We start from the raw sequence: 17955 nt of genomic DNA, 5'->3' as shown, positions 1-17955 counted from the left end.
CAACAATCGATGTTCTATGCTATTTTGAAATCCAATTTTTTGTGTACTGAGATAATTCAAATGCGAAAACTTTACAATTGTATTTGATAATCCGAAACAAAAATCGAAAGAATAAAATCGATCCAGTCGATTTTTGGTATGTTTGAGACCGATTAAAAAAAATCGAATAATCAAACCAAAAATTTTCGATTCAAAATTTCTATTTGGAACCAAGCATTTTTTTCAAGTCTGTGATCTCGAATATTTCAGTCCGAGATCTAAAAGAAAACTAAATTTTCCATAATTTAGATGGTTTTGGAAAGTCCGACAACAAGAATTGTTTAATGTCTTAGAATTACTTATTTTGTTGTAAAGAATCTAGAAAATTTCCGAAGGCCACTACGCCGAACGTCATTAGCTCGAATGGTGCATTGTGTCGAAAGCTCTTGGACTGAATTGGTAACGCCGCAAAATTTTTGAAAACGAGTGATTGTCTCAAAAATCTTCAAAATGAAATAAATTAAGATCCAGAGAAAGAAAATAAAAAAAACAGGGACTAAGCTGAGATCTCGGATTAAGATACATCTAGATTATGGGAAATTTTTAAGATTCTATGAACTGGAAAAAATGCCAGTATTCAGAAAATGAGATGTTCTAAGTTATTCATGTGTGCGTCCTTCTGCTTCTTATCCCGACTTGAGCTGAAACCGGTTTCTCTTCTCCAATTCTGTGAGTTTTTCACACAAAATTTCCAATCTCGCCTTCAAAAAGGCTCACACTCCCTCGCCATCGTCACTGCAAAATGCGGCGACTGAGTTGCAGTAAAAAAACAAAGCGAAGTTTTGAAAGTCCTTTGATCTTTCCAATTAATTTTACCTTATTTTCTGTTACTTGTCTCTGAACATTATCCCAAGATCCACAGGACTCATATAATCTTCCTAAGGATTTGCCATTGTGGTCTCAGGCAGCCTTCAAAGCTCGGTTGAGATTTCTTGCGAGAGATTGCCAGGCAGCAGTTCTGTTCCAATTCCCACGATGTAGCTCGTAATACCCGGCTATGTAGTTGGAAAACCATTGTGACCATCAATTTTGTAATCGTTACCTCTTGATGAACTATCCGTCATCGAAACTGCGCTTAAGGTAGCAATAGCATGCTTTCCAGTTCCCTAATCCTTGCAGTGGTAGCCGTTTAGGGCTTGAACAAAAGTGGAAGCAATTTTCACGACCACCTCAAAAGAACGAAACGTCGTGAGGAAAAGACACCATCATAGAGGGAATTGTCCCGGGAAAAGAATGGCCCCAGTAATCGTAAACACTATGCGCCTTGTGTTTCCCATGAAAGACATAAAAGAAATTATCACATCACTCGGAAAGGAAACCCTTCGCCCGGCCGTCCCGCTTTCCTAATGCCGAGGACATTTATCAGTGACGAATGTTTGAGACCGCCGTCGAGTATGTGACATAAACTGTGCCAAACGGATGCACAGCGCACTCACGGCGATCATCATTTCCGCTAAGCACGGTAGCCTAGCCTTGGTTCTATGCTTTCCTTCCATTTTGAGGGAAAAGTTACATGGTTCTTTAGTCATCTCGGTGGTAAGGGGGCTGGAACAAGGAAGACTCACACATTTGCGGTTATTAAAGACGTTCCTTTTCGTCTAGTGTGCAGGACTATAGAGGTACCTTGCAACACAGAGGATGGGATGATGTTGACGTGTCGTCTTGTCATCCTGAATATTACGAAATGCAAGATCATTTTCACTCCGTTCCGCAACGTTTGCAAATTAATGTATGTACATTCCATTTTTACCACAGCGCGAGCGGTTGCAATTCCAGCGGACTGGAAGATTTGAGTTTGTTCACCAACTCGTAATTCGTGAATTTAATGCTTTCCTTGAAATTAATATACAAAAATTAATAGACTGATACGAAGCAAACGAACTGCCATTTCTCGGCATGTTAATTTTTCCATCACACAGCAGGATATACGTGGCTCTTCTGTTTCATTGTACAATTCCATTTGCCTTCAGTGTGTTGGATAGTTACTTTCTTCTCCTCTATTTTGACATTTCAAACAGCACATTACCATTTGTCTTCGCCTCATGGTTCGGCTATTTCTCTTATTCTTGATTTGATTTTATTCTGTCGTTGGCATTTGATTTGATGACCTACTTCGCGGGCAGTCCGCGTGGAGTGTCTAATGAATGTGGAAAATGTTACGGTTTACGATCGTTAGATGTTGCAGGAAGGCAATCAGAATGTTTTCTTATGGCATTTGAGCCCAAATTTCCAGATTTTCTTAGACATTTCGTGTAGCGTTGGGATTGGGATACTTAAAATAGTGTTAAATTACGTGGAACTGAGGGAAGTGATTAATGAACTTGAGAACAATTTTAGCTGCAGAACAGCTTATACAGGCAAAAATTTCATTTTGCAGCAAAAAAAGAGGCTTAGGGCGATTGGGTTGATTGCGAAATTAAGCATACAAAATGGCATCAATTTTCGAATGTCATTAGCTAATAGTCTACAGTACTGTACGAAATGTATTGACAAACTGATTGGGAAGAGAAAAACAGGGGTTTATACTAAAAAAAAATACGATTTAGGTTTGTGATCCTAAACCACGTGAACAGTCAATGTATGGGGCATAATGAGCACCTTACTAAAAAGTAGATTTTATCTCTTTTTCTTCAGTGGAGAAAAAACAGCTTTGAACTAACCAATTTGTATCGCTTCCTCCCCCGACGACACTTCTGCTTCAGATGCGTCTGTTTTTTGGAATGCCATGGTCGTTAGTGGCTCGTTTGATAGTGGCCATGGCCACTTTTAAGGCCGTTTCCGACATATTATCCCTACCGGATTTTCATTTGCTTGTTCGCCACATCACCACCGTAGGTAAACAACGTAATTGACAAGCCAGTAGAGAGACATTTGAGGTTAGATGATGCAATAGAGTATGCTCACTTTACCCCCACTAAATAATGGTGCTCATTTCACCCCTGATCAACTAAAACAGTCGAAACGCGTTAAAAGTAACAAAACAACATTTCAAATTTTTTTCCGTGTTGTACAATCTTCAAAATGCTCAGTGTTCACTCGGTTATCGACAGAAGCAGGCCATTCCCGATGTGTGTCTTGCGATCATCTGTTTACTCGCAACCATTGTGTGGTCCTCCTTATTGTTCTTCATCCGCAGTTCTTTCTTTCGGTCGATGCATCGTCGACTTTGGAAAGCAACCGTTTCGTGATGAGTGTGTGAGTGATAACCACGTTTTGCGTCCATCGCTGCAATGGAAGTGCTCTGCCCTCCGTTGGCGATACTGCCATACACTTAAACCACTGGAACCGTCTCTCGTTCTAATGGAGGAGGCTTATTGTATAGCGGAAGATAAAGTGTTTATTGTGTTCAGAATTGCTTCCACTCACTTGCTTTTTTTAATTTTGAAACCATTAGCATGGTAATTAGTACTTGTAAGTTACAAGAACAGGTCGTAAGGTATGTGTTTGACACATGAAACCTTTCAATATTGCTTTCAGTGCCTCAAAATCAGCGATTTCATGATTCGTGAGCGCTCACCTTGAGTGAACGCTCACGAATCATGAAATCGCTGATTGTGACGCACTGAAAGCAATATTGACAGGTTTTATGTGTCAAACACACATTTCACACCCTCTTCTTGTTACTTGCAAGTACAACATATCCTTATATCATCCAATGGTTTCATAATTCCAAAAAAAACATATTTTATAGCAAGTGAGTGGGAGCAACCCTGATTGTGTTCTACCTTTTGACTATAGATTTAAGATGTATTGTAAAATGAGCAAGAATCCTCGGCTCTGTAAAGGTAATACGATCGAGCCTTATCAAATAAATAAATAAACAACTACACAGTAGCCTCAGCCTCTCCGCGCAACAAACTTGTATCTTTCAATAACCTCACAAAACCGTAATTCCAAATCTTTCTCATTCATCTACAAAGTGCATCCGGTATCCGGAACATACGGGTTTGGTCAGTGACAACAAGTCTCCAGAATATTGGCAAAACATTCGAAGAATCGATACAATCACATCAATTCAATGGATTTTGATGTGTCGCATGACCATTTTCATGAGGAACTTTATTGTGGCCACTGGAACCGGTATCCGGAACATCTGGATTAGGTCACATGATGCAAGAAACCATCAATTGTCCTCAGTAAGGTATTGATTTCACTTGTTGATGCATCTAGGTTCCACTTCTTAAAAGATTTACGATTTACGGCATGAGTGACCGGTACTGTGACCAAACCTAACTTCACTCGGAATCGATACCTTGTGGTCAATCGCATCAAAATCGGTTCTTTATATCAAAAACTCAAAATGCAGACTCTGAGAAACAATTTGACTATAAAAACTTATAGCTTTGATTACGAAAACCTTGTCATAATTTAGGTGGAAATCCGAATGAACTTAGAGTTATTTGTTTTTCATTAGGAAAATCGGCTGGAGTAGATAATGTTAATGCTAGAGTTATTCAAGATTGTTTTCATGTCATTGGCCACATCTTGCTGGACCTTATTAATGAATCATTACAAACTGGACATGTGCCACAAATTTGGAAGGAATCCTTAGTGGTCCCTATTCAAAAAGTTGCTGGAACGATTAAAGCCGAAGAGTTTCGTCCCATCAACATGTTGCACACATTAGAGAAAATTCTAGAACTTGTTGTTAAAGGCCAGCTGTTGGAGTATTTAAATAGTAATAGTTTGTTGATACCAGAACAATCGGGATATCGGGAAGGTCATTCTTGTGAAACCGCGTTGAATTTGGTATTAGCGAAGTGGAAAAATAACTTGGAGTGTAAAGATACGATTGTTGCTGTTTTTTGGATCTTAAACGCGCTTTTTAAACAATTTCTAGGCCCTTATTGTTAAGATCAATCAAGCGCTTTGGAATTACGAGTACTGCATATAAATGGTTTGAAAGCTATTTGTCTGACAGAACTCAACGGACTGTTTTTAATGATTCTGTTTCCAGTCCCGTGGGGAATAACCTTGGAGTGCCCCAGGGAAGTGTATTAGGGCCCCTGTTATTTATTATGTATATTAATGACTTGCGACGTGTTTTACGATTTTGCGACATTAATCTTTTTGCAGATGATACTGTGTTATTCATTGCAGCTAAGGATTTAGATGATGCCGTTTAACACTTGAATGAAGATTTGCGTTCTCTAAGTAGATGGTTGAAGTATAAGCAGTTAAAATTGAATACAAGTAAAACTAAATTTATGGTAATTTCGCGGAATCGAGTAAATGAGAACGTCTCTGTTGTAATTGATGATGAGACTATTGATCGCGTTCGGGAGATTAAATATCTTGGCGTGATTATTGATGACACACTTAAGTTCAACTCTCACATTGACAATGTCATCAAGAAAATTTCCAAGAAGTATGGAATTCTATGTCGACTGAAAAACGATTTAACTATTGCCAGTAAAATACAGCTATACAAATCAATCATCTCTCCTCATCTTGACTTTTGCCCTTCCATTTTATTTCTGGCCAATGCAACACAAATATCGAGATTACAGCGCTTGCAGGATAAAATAATGCGTAATGTAATAGATTCACTTCCTCAACTTTGATGCTAGACGCCTTACAATGGTTGTCGGTGAAGCAAAGAATTGTATATTTGACTATGGTGTTCATTTTTAAAGTAGTTAACGGTTTGCTGTCTCGATATTTGTGTGATCGAATTGAAAGAGGAAATGACTTTCATAGATATAATACTAGAAACGCGGTTGAAAGAAGAACACCACATTTCTTGACTTGTGCTTCACAAAATTCATTATATTATAAAGGAATAAATGTTTTCAATTCGATGCCTAGACGTATCAAACGTTTAGCAACACTTACAGAATTTAAAAGACACTGCATTTCACACGTTAAAACTGTCTTTTGAACAGTTATCCAGTGATTTTTTATATGAATTGACAAATTATGTATCTTGACGAAGTTATCTCTAACGGATTATTTTATATGGATAGCTGTCATAACGACTTTTTAATAATTATTGTAGCACTGCAAAAACTATTTCTGTTCGCCACGAGGGTGATGATGGATTTTTAATATTTGATTTTATAGTAGTAGATTAATTAAAAAAAGTTGTCTACAAAGGTTTGCGCCTCGCGCGCGTATCACTGATATAGAGGACTGAATTTAACATTTGATAAAAAAAAAGCAATTTTGAAGCATATTTGGAGGAAGATACCTTGAGTTAGTAGTAAGTTTTCTGGCAAATTTTGGGGGTTCGTGAGCATTCCTGACATTGCTGAAAATTATGATAGCATCAGATTGCGGGGTTGCTAGTGTAATAGGATGCTTTGTTGATGGTTCATTAACTCTTGATTGCTTGTAATACTTATGAATATTTTAGGTGGACAAAAAGGCGAACTAAGAGGTGGACGCCTGAGCTTTTCCACATTTATATGAAGCAACTGTAAACTCTAGAGGAAATTTATATCTGTAACTAAAACCAGTTCGATTTTGTTTGCCAACTTGGTTAAAATGTCATATTCAATTATCTTAAAGATAAATCGTCCAGCTCAAACCTTTGTAAGAGGTGGGACCATCATCATCATCATCATCATCAATATGACCGGTCAGGCCAACATAATATCAACACTTTATTGGTCAGGCCAACGCCGGTGGTGTAGTGGTAAGCGTTACAGCTTTCTCACCCCAATGGGTCTGGGTTCAATCCCAGCCGATGTTGGTGGGATTTTTCTGAGGTATAAAAATCTCTGGTCATGTCTTCCTTCGAAAGGGAAGTAAAACCGTTGGTCCCGGCCCATGTTGTTGAATGAATTCAGGCGTAACATTTGATAACGGTACAAAAGCATTTGTAAACACCCTTTACACGCGAACCAATGTACGCCCACGCAAACCAATGCCACTTTCGAAAAGGTGAGAGTTGCCCCTATCCGATGATGTTGTTGGTTTGCGTGAGCGTACTTCGATTCGCGTGTAAAGGGCCTTAAAAAGTTTGTTTACAAAAGCTTTTGTGCCGTTATCAAATGTCATGCCTGAATTAGTTCGATATCCTACGCAGGTGTGGAAGCTGCCTTCCTGCACATTCGATTGCCGTCAATGGATGGCAATAGATGTACGTCGGTGATTGGCACTAGATTGCGGAACAGGGACAGACGCTTTAAAAAACGCCTTTACCATAAGGTGAAACACTGTGGAAACCGTACATCTGACTACTCTGGATTTAACACCTCGAAGTTTCAAGAGCCCAAATATCAACTCTCACAAAATATACAACAATGAAACTGGAACTCCACTTTGCTGCAACATATTTTGACCCACTTTCTCAAAGTCCTGCGAAACTGTCCTTGACATTCAGGAATTTTTCATACGCCACAAACAAACCGACTATTGTGATCCAGGTCAAATGACCAAAACCAACCAATTTCACATGGCACAGAAAATTCATAAAAACAAACTCCCATTTCGATAGTCGAGCTAAAATCATCAACAACTAACATAACAGTCTCGTATCATATTTTCTTCGCTTCCCACCTAATATTGGCCACTCATGTTCCTAATTACCGTTGGTCATGAACATTTGCTCTACCAGGGCAAAGAATCGAATCTGGTGGGGAGAGAGAGAGCGGTGCACTCGATGAAACCACATTAAGGTAAAAATGACCTGGCGAGTGAATAAAAATTTCAAAAATGGTTTTCTCTGAGACATAACTTTAGACATTAACCTTAAGATCCTCCAACGCAACTCAGGTGGGGCCTCAGATAGCCTAGTGAAGTGAGTTAAGGCACGATATTATCAAACCGGTGGTAGCGGGTTCGATTACCAATCAAGAAAATTCGAATTCCCTAGGCAGAGTTTCAATTGTTAGCCACACAACATTTGTAATTCATGCATTGGCTGTCATAGAAAGATCTCAATCTCAATTAATAACTGTGGAAGTGTTTCAACGAACACTAAGTTTAAAACAAGTACAAGCTCGTACAAGAGTAAGAGCGTAATTCACCACATGCTAGAAAGTTTGTCTTCGGGTGTCCTTCAGAGGTTAGGTAATAAATTTTAAATTCGGCCTACAGTCGGGAAACGGTCGACGTCAGCATCATTATCATCATTAACTACATCCACATAGAGTAGGAATCATCATCATCATCATCATCGTCGTCGATTAAACTCAGCGCGAGGATGGTGGAATTTGATAATATCTTAAGACATTATCCTCGCGTGATGTTCATTAGCAGAATTTGAACAAAACGATTGGACAGCTTGTTGTATATTGTGCTACGTGGCCGTCGAACGCTTCTTTAAATCAATATAATCACCTATAGAATAAATCCACGCAAAGAAAACCGGGAATCCTTCGAGCGTGGTTTTGTTTATCTTTTGTGAACAACAAACGAAGGTCAGCGAAAGCATTATTCTTCGTTGTAACGAATCCCCAAGCTGACTAAGTTAACTGGGCTCGAAAGCACACAGTGGATCAAAACGCGAAAAACGTGCTCACTTGGTGGAAATTTCCAGTTTTTCGCGTTTAAAACCACTGTGAATGGGCGACAACGGCGGCGGGTCGATTATCATTCAATTACTAACTTAATTGGGCTATTAGATATGCTAGGTTCGATAGGAACGAAAATAGTCGCTCAATTAGGATTTACGTAATACTGTGTAACAAGTACTCAATTTCACACTCACGATTGTTCTATTTCTTCCTTCTACTCCACAGGGCAATGCTGTCCGTTGTGATAACGGTGGTGTGTTTTGTGTGCTACTGCTGCCATCGGAACATTAAGAAGCGATCGACTTCAATCTACCGGCAGCAGTGGTTGGAGAACGAAGCTAATATGGAGATCTACAGTGTGGAACAGGTAGGAAAACTGACCGATGACAGATCAAGGGGTTTCGATGGAAAGTCTCCTTCCAACATGGTGTCATCGCTATGTTAGATAGTGAAATAACACCACTTTTCACGTAATTTATTCCTAAAGCGGTGCACAGAAAAAAAAATCATAAAGCAAAGGCGACTTGTTCGCAATAAATCAATGGAGATGCATGGTAGTCTAATCAATCCTTTCGCACAGCCTTTTTTTTCTTGAAGCTGCCGTCAGCAGCGTTGCCAGGTCATTTTCAGAAAAATCTGGACCAGTTAGAACATAAAATCAGGAAAAATCTGGAATGCTTCAAAAAATCCAGTTTTTAACATAATGCTATTGAAATCAAAGTGATGTGCCAATCTCCTGTAAAAATCGATCAGTATGATCATCTGGAATTCATTTAAGGTACTGGAATGGGTATGAATTATCTTTTTAAATAAATTATATAAAGCAAATAACTTATTAGCATTGCTAAAATCATCCAAAAGTGAAAAAGTATTGATACAGTGTGCCCAACAAGTTTAAATATCCATTACGCAGCAATTTCAAAAATTGAGTTAAATGTGGGTACTAAACTTCAGAAAATATTTTTAGCATGGTTTTTTTAAACTGTAACTTTTTTAAAAAGAATGAGAAGCAAACAATCAAGCAAATTTTATGGGATGGATTTTTTAAACTAATAGTCAATGTAGTCTTACTATTTGATACAATACCAAAATTTAAAGATTTTGTTAGTCCTAAATAATTCTAATATTACCCTCAGGTTCATCAGATTTAAAATTTAATTCTTACATCACCAAGTCGACCAGTAGACCATTTTATTTTGAAGTAAAATCCACCTGGCTGAAGTGGGAATCAAAGTCTAACATCATGGTACTTACACACAGTTTACCTAAACTACGGGTAACTCCACTATTCGCATAACCATTACGAATAATTTTATGCCAAAGAATATTTTTACTATATTACTAAAATGAAAGTCTGATAGATTCATTTTGGAAGTCTCAGGATCTTTAAATGATTCTAAATTTCTGAATTTATATTTTTCCTGGCTCTAAGATCATGACATTTTTGGTTAGTCTGAATTCACTTTAAACTCTTCACAGGATATGTTTGCACTTTTTTTTAGTTCCATTGGAATCATCCTAGAATTCCATCATGCTTCTTTTCTATATTCCCCTAAAATAATCTTGATATAATATCCAAACTTTTCCAGCATTACCTCTTGGAATCTCTTTTAAATCACTCTCCAATTTCACAATTCCCTCAAACTGGTAATAATTCCCAAAAATTTGCTCTATTTTGGGTCCATTTTTCTCTATGAAATTCTTAAAATATTCTTAATAAATGTCTTGGTACACTCTTCAGAAAGACCGTCACGCTCTTCTTAGACTCATCCGATAATTCCCTTTGAATTGCTTTGTTGGTAAGGTGAAAATTGTTTTGAAATCCTCTTCAGTATTTCCTAATTATTCAAGTACTTTGCCAAAATGGTTTTGAAAGTTTCCCAGAAATTCCGCATAATTCCGTTAAATGTCTTAAATTTTTATTAAAATTAATCTCCATAGAAATATTGGACAGAATTCCATTGAAATTATTCTCACGATTCGGATCAGCATACTCCTTAAGTTTCATCATAAGAATTTTCTATGATTTCTCTTCCGGATTGTATTTCCTTTATTCACAAAATCTTCATGCAACTGTCATCAGAGTTGACAAGACAACTGACACCGTCTTCAACCAGAGGTTGCACAGACTGAATATTTAACACTAGACAACGGATAACACACCACACCACACCCAGTAGACTAGTAGGGAACTTTTCAGGTAGTCCAAATTTGCACCGGCAAGAGCATGAATCGAACCCTCACTTCGTGGCACTCACAATAACCTGAACGACGGGTGAAGTCGCACAACCACGAAGCCCACAAAGATGGATGGAACTCTACTCAAAATTAGCTTAAAAATCCTCGTTTGATTTCACAAGGAATTCACCTTACACTTCACTGTGAACTATTTTCAGAATTACCTTAAAATTCCAATAATGTCCAACGTTGATGGACTTTTATAATTAAAGTAACAAGTTTGGCTTACTAGTTTTTGATTAAAAGGCAGATCCATTGCAGTGCTATTTCAAAGCAACATGTTTAAAAAATCTGGGAAAATCTGGAACATATTTAAAAAATCTGGAAATATACGTGGTCTGTCTGTGTATCTATTTAAAATTACACAAATGTGCAACTATTGCAATGGTGATTACCTCTCACCCCAGTAGGCCTGGGTTCAATCCCAGTCTGCGCCGCCGGGATGTTCTGAGGCATAACATCTCTGATCATGCCTTTCTTCGGAAGGGAAGTGAAGTCGTTTGTCCCCGGTTCATGAGTTGATGGGCCGATAGGTAGGGTCCAGGTGTGGGAACTGCCTCCCTGGCGTCGGTAACATTGGTGCTCAGCACGGAAAACAAGATCGACGGAAAACAAATCAAGGAAAAAAAAAGTACTTTCCCTAACACAGATTTCAAAATCAGATTTCATCTGCTCTCGCCGAACGTTCCTTATTCAATCACCGTGTGTGGTGGTATCCAGTCGGTTGTCATCAGTAGCAGCAGCAGCAGTGCTTTAGGCGCGTGGCGTTGAACATTATTCTCCAGTATACAACAAAAGGCTGTCCCAAGCAAAGAGCTACAGCCCACATGAGCGTCCATTCACCGAAGAAGGAGGAAGAAGCCGTACCGCTACTGATCGGATTCAGTAGCTCTTCGTGAGTCGTTGTGGGCCATCTATACCAAGCACGTCACCCTCGTTCCAAACAACATACTGCTCACCAGCCTAATCCGTGTTGAACATCTTAAAAGCTCAGCATTACTCAACCATCACGACAAAACGGTCAGGACCACCATAAATTTGTTGAAGAGTATTTTCTGGACATTTGTACATTAATCGGATGTCAGTTCTCAAAAGTTTAAATCTAACACACCATTTTTAAGGCAACATTGGAGGTGCAATTTCAAAAACCAAAGTCTGTCGCAGCATGAAAGTGTTCTGATTTTGATTCAGAGATGATGGATGTTAATTCTTAATACCCCAATCAATAGGAATTTTTTCTACGAATCTGTATAAAAAATAAAGACTTTATCAATTTTCAATCGGTCACCATTGAAAATTGCACGAATGTACAACTGTTGCTATGATAACTAAAATTAACATCGATTGCCTGCGAAAAGCGCTTTCCCTAACACAGATTTAAAAATCGAATTCCATCCGGTCTCGCCGAACGGTGCATATTTAATCACCGCCTGTGGTGAGTGGTGGTGTCCGGTCGTCATCAGCAGCAGCAGTGCTTTCGGCGCGTGTCGTTGTACATTTTTCTCCAGTTCACAACGAAAGACTGCCCTCAAGAGCCCTTTGCAGGTTTGGTAGTATGACTGTTAAATGTTTTATACTGGATGCTATAATAAGGATTGTGATTGCATTTTCGGGATCGCTGGGCTGGGAATGCATGGTAATATTTTGACTGGAATGAATGGTGTTATTCAGAGTGTAATTTTTAGAATATATATGAGACAATGACATCACCAATTATACAATCAGAGGTTATTAAGCTTGATCAAGACAAATTAGATAATTGAATCATTCATTTTGCTGCATGACAGTGCTTTCTGATCTAAATTCAATGGGTTTCAAATTAATCACGAGTCTAATAAATAACGCGAAAAACAATTGAACCGTGATAAAATCGAAACTTTACTGTAATTCCCGGAAATTTTTTGGGAGTCAATTTTCACTCATTTTTTTCCAAAGTCCTGCATCTTGAATGCTTCACTTTTAGGATCATGCATATAGAATAATTAAAACGAAAAAAAGACGAATAACTGATGGCAATTTTGCAGCAAAACGAGCAAATATTTCTTTTGGAAAAGACATACTCTTTTTCACTAATTTATGTATGTTAAGGTTCATGATGTTTCTTCCGTTGAATTCCCGGGATTATGCCGGGTTTCCCAGTTCACTGACCACCACCCAGTGTACGATATCAAACATCATGATAATTCTAATGCCTTGTCCAGAATACAGAGTTATAACATGTTGTTTGCGCCACTAAGCATAAATTCAAATTCAGATTAGGGAATCTCTTCTGTCGGAAACATAATCGAGCAGCTGTAGGCTATTTTTCTTGTTCTTCGATCAAAGGTCGACTCTTCTGCCAAAATATAGCAGTCTTGGGAGACTATAAAACTCCAGTATGTCTCCATACAAATAAGCCATTAGTCACCATTACCATTACGATTACCCCGTTCACATTACATCCTATATCACGTAATATAGGCTGTCTTGCAATGAGCACTCATACATAGGATTTCCAGTGAAAACTAGATGTATGAGTGCTCATTGCTAGACAGCGTATATCACTTTATATACGCTGTAATGTGAACGGGGTGTTAAGTTATCCGTGCTGTAACCGTCGAAATTATAAGTACACTGCAAAAAATAAATTTTGATATCACATCAAACTGGATGCACTTCAATTGTGTCGTAAATATGGTGTAATATTACTTACCAAAAAGGACAAAATTATCATTAATACAGCGCATGAACTGACATTACGCTGCTTTTACTGCATTTTTTATTGTTGTGGCCATAAAAATAACATGAGATTTTCAACAACTGTCGTATTTCAGTTCCTAGCACTGAAAAAAAAACTAGACGTTACCTCTATTTATGCTAAGAGATAAGCATTTAAATTTTTCCTACTTGGAGAATTATACAATCGAACGACTTTCTATGCCTCGCCCCCTCAGCAAAACAATTGGGATTTTATAAACTGTTATATAGCATAATTTTCCAAGTAGAATAGACTTTTATAGCTTATCTAAAAGTATAAATAGAAGTACCGTCTGATAATTTCAGTGCTTGGTACAGAAATGTGTAATCTGTGAAGAGAAATCATTTTTTCACCAATGAAACACCCCGTTTTCTTATGCAAAATAATGGATGTACCGAGAATTAAATGGAAGGATTTGAATTGAGAATTAAATGGAGGGATTATTGACGATCAATACCGAGATTTCGCTGAAATGTCCAACCCATATTGTGTGAGTGCTGCTGATTTTCACTGTTGCCCCATGCTTAGGGATCTTTCATTCTCCTTCAAAACACGCTACAAGAAGGAAGGGAGATTAATTGGCAAAAAAATTCTACGTCATTTATGGATGGCCCTAATTTCCCCTACCTGATATAGTGGTGTTAGTATGCGTGGGCGAGCTATCAGTTACGCCAAACCGACGATAAAATGCGTTGCTTTCAAAAGCTGATATGTCCTTTCGAATAAGTAATCGAGATTTGTAGAACACGGGATCGTTATTATCCAGGCAAGGAGGTTGATCCACTTCGGAGCGCTTGCGCCATCGAGACGACGGCGCTGCCAGCAGCCAGTGATCACGGCGGGAGCGACGCGCAAGGTTCGAGGTGGAAAAGTCGAACGCTGTGCGCTTGATAGGAACCGCTGCTGTCCTATTGCTGCTGCTGCTGCTGCTGCTGCCGCTACCTGTGCAAAGTCCAAAGCGAAAATGAGTTGAGGTACAAAAGCAGCGCTGTTTTATAACTTTCCAGATTCAAGCAGCACGATGTGCAACCAAATGGTACTCGATTATGACGACTGGGTTTGGGAGAACGTTTATTTCATGAAAATAGTGATAAAATTATCACTTTCTATTTGTACATTTTTCAACAGTTTTTTTTTTTATGGAAAATTGGAAAAGCATTTATTTAAGTAGATTTTGAGGGTTATTTCCTATCGATTGGTGTATTTGGATTTAATTTTCATCTATAAATTACAAAGTTATAAGCGTTCAAAACCTTACACCTTTTCGTGACGGTCGCAATTTTAGATTTTAGATTTACCCCCAGTATCTTCCCGTAAGACGTACACACTTTATCTAGTTCGGTAAAATCTCCAACAGCCGATTATCTCTGCATTTACTTTTGATGATATCTCTGCAAAATATCTGTTTGTTAGCTGATATCGCAGCAAAATTTTATTTGTTAGCTGAGTCTCGGCAATTGTTTTACTGAATCTCAGCAAAATAAATTGCAGAATTACTCGGCTGTTGGAATCTCGACGAAAAATTTTAAGTGTGTCAGGTCTTTTTTACACCGAAAATATGTACCGTGTAAAAAACCACGTGAAAAACCTGCAAATATTTTTATTTTCACATGCTAACATATATTTAAAAAAAAAATGGATTTTGATGCCATTCGTAATTATAGCATTGTCAATATAGACATATTTAAAAAAAAAAGTACATATGTCATTTGAGTACGTATGGCTTAAAACGGATAAAGTGATTCGAATCAAGTCCATAGGTTGTATCGTTATCGAGAAATCGCTACAAAAGTACCGTGTAAATTGCAACCGTTTAAAAAACCTCGTGTATAAAAAAAAACTTGAGTGTATGTGGAACCGATACTCGCTACAACAATGAACAAACCATCGAAAGAGGGAGAATGTTTTTTCAACTGTGCTATTCATGTACTTAATATATGTCTCTGTCACTTACAAGTTTTATTGAGGTTTTAATTATTCTTCGAGTCTCAATAGTATTCTGCGAAACAACAACCAAAATTATTTTATTGGCATAATTCCAGTTAGAAATTGGCAAGACGGCCATGAACCTTTTCCTATTGCAAAAGAAATTTAAGTAAGCTGTGTGCGAGCAGAAAAAAAAAGTTTGCTACCCAACAGTTAAAGCCATTTTCATCAGCGTGAGAACTCATGTCACAAATTAGCCACGGATTTACCGGTTAAACAATATTACCACACTTACCGTTAGTGGATGAGGCATAAATTAATTTAAATCTCCTGGTAGGATACAAACACCATGGGTTGACTGACACTGCGTGAAAGTGGCAGTAAACAGGGCAATTCATTTTAATTATCCTTTAGGATTGTCCTTCCCCTCCCATCGGATGCGGAAGCTGAGTCGGATAATAGCAGTTGTTGTTGTATCATGGTGACCCGGGTCGGTTACTAACGCAATTTTGTTTTCTTTGTGTTCAGTTTTGGTCTGCACGCGTGTTTGTGTGTGTATGTGTGTTAATCTCCGAATCATTACGATCAATCGATTCGGTTCAAGCGGGTCATTTGCATTTATTTTAGGTACAGTGCTCCCCTTTTTACATACGTGGGTGGGGGTGAATGTCTGTCTCTTCCAGAGCATCGCTCCACGGAATTCGTAAAATTGAGGTTTGAGCTATTAACTTCATATTCGTTGAAATTACCCTCGAAGCGGTTTCTATATCCGGATAAAATCAAGCACTTGTGAATTTTTCATAAGCGTGAGAACGACTAACCTCTAGCACCACGTGTGCATGCTTTTCTTTCATTGCCTTGACATAGAAATTCCACCGTTTCCCGTAGAACATATACCAAGAAGATTGCCCTACTTATAGCCTAAATAACCAACATTCGTAACCAGACGGATCCAACCACGTATCCTCGCATATATACCGGCCATAGAAATAATTACAACAAGCATCGAATCTTTCATCAGAATACCGCATCGACCCTCGGGGTGCGACCTTCTTCCCAATACCTATACCACAAAAGTTAGCTACAGCACAGTGCGAATGCTATAAAAAATTCAAAGCTTTGACGTGGCCCATAATGTTCGTGCAAGTACAATACGGCCGATGAAGTGCCGGAGATTCTTAAGTGAAAGTGACGAACTTTGTTTCTTTCCTGGAACGGGCGGACGAGTGGTGCGTGTGACAACAATTACCCCACCTAGCGGCACTATATCCAACAAGTGGGTGCAGATGATGTTGATCCCAAAAAATATCGTTCGCCGTTGTCGTCGGTTTACTTTGCTGTATGATGCATCATGTCACGGCTGGGTGAAACGTGGACATTTTTTCTCATTAAAAAGTTCAAAGCTAGTGTGGAGCGAGGTGGTCGTGTCACATGTGTAATTTAGATACATCGATGTATTTTTTTTTTGTGATGAAAAATTAAATATGAGAAACGTTGCATCCGGTGCTTTGTTCCTTGGTGGACAAGAAATCATACATTGTTGCAAAGAGTGTTCATTCAAATTCGCAATGATCATACCAAGCCCTCTGGAAGTGTCAACTAGAATGTGATAAACCGCTTCTAATGAAGTTAGTTCGAGAAAGAATGGATGTCGTGTCAGCGAGATATACGGCGCCTCACAAATAACAATTTTGGTTGTATAAGGGGTGGGTAGACTATGATTGAGACTTATTGAATGTTTTAAAACCTTGATAAAATTTGCAATGTTGCTTGGGCTGGCACTAATGCACCAGAGGGCAAAAATTGACAAAACCACGACTAAATTGAATATCTCGGCTGACAACCGGTTTCAATCAACATGCTATACATATTCTTAAAGGAAAAACTATGCTGAACCGATTAGTGGTGGTCTCATTGGCCAGAGGAAATTGCCCGCCGAGATAGAGAGTAGGCATTTGTCTGCCAACTAGAGTGGCTGGTAAAATAGGGAATGTCACTATCTACACTACATCTTACTTTAGGCATATTTCTGGAAATTGATAGAACTAAGTATATATAGTGCAACGATTCCATATATGTCCTCATAGATCGGGGGATCCGGGACGACCGATAAAGTGGCCACATTATAAAGATTATCCTAGAACCATGCGATTTTTACTATATTGGTCAGAATCACGAGACCAAAGCGTATTTAACATGGAATCGATATTTTGGGATGAGGTGGCCATATCCTGGTTCTCCGTAACATCTGGATTGACCGATAACGTGGCAACATTAGTAGAATTGTCCTAGAATCATGTGATTGTTGTATATTGTTCAGAATCACGAGATCAAAGCGTATTTAATATGGAATTGAAATTTTGGAACAACAGTTTATTTTTTTACAAGGTATGGAAATGTTTGGAATTAGAATGCTTTTGGTTTATTTTTGGGCGATGCCACTCTGCAGTAGAAGTACTCAGAGATGGGCGGAGAAAACAAAATACAATTCGGCAGCTGGGATTTGTACCGAAAATATCTTGCAACCCTAAAGCTAGCATTTCACATCACTTT

General features: G+C 38.4%; 2 protein-coding genes across 2 annotated transcripts in view; one reads left to right on the top strand and one right to left on the bottom strand.

Annotated features, from left to right (window-relative positions):
* The window catches only part of fdl (fused lobes), a 166565-nt gene that overhangs the window by 80585 nt on the left and 68025 nt on the right, over positions 1–17955 (bottom strand). The window lies entirely within an intron of this gene.
* The window catches only part of s-cup (stanley-cup), a 41747-nt gene that overhangs the window by 16400 nt on the left and 7392 nt on the right, over positions 1–17955 (top strand). The window contains exon 2 of the mRNA XM_065230611.1: positions 8727–8868. Within this exon, the coding sequence (XP_065086683.1) occupies positions 8727–8868 (142 nt within the window). The remainder of the gene's footprint in view (positions 1–8726; positions 8869–17955) is intronic.

The sequence above is a fragment of the Ochlerotatus camptorhynchus genome, unplaced genomic scaffold, assembly GCF_037179485.1.
Source record: "Ochlerotatus camptorhynchus isolate MF236.1 unplaced genomic scaffold, CSIRO-AGI_Acam_v1.1 ptg000330l, whole genome shotgun sequence".
In the NCBI taxonomy this organism is placed as follows: domain Eukaryota; kingdom Metazoa; phylum Arthropoda; class Insecta; order Diptera; family Culicidae; genus Ochlerotatus; species Ochlerotatus camptorhynchus.
This window is presented reverse-complemented; position numbering and strand designations above follow the sequence as displayed.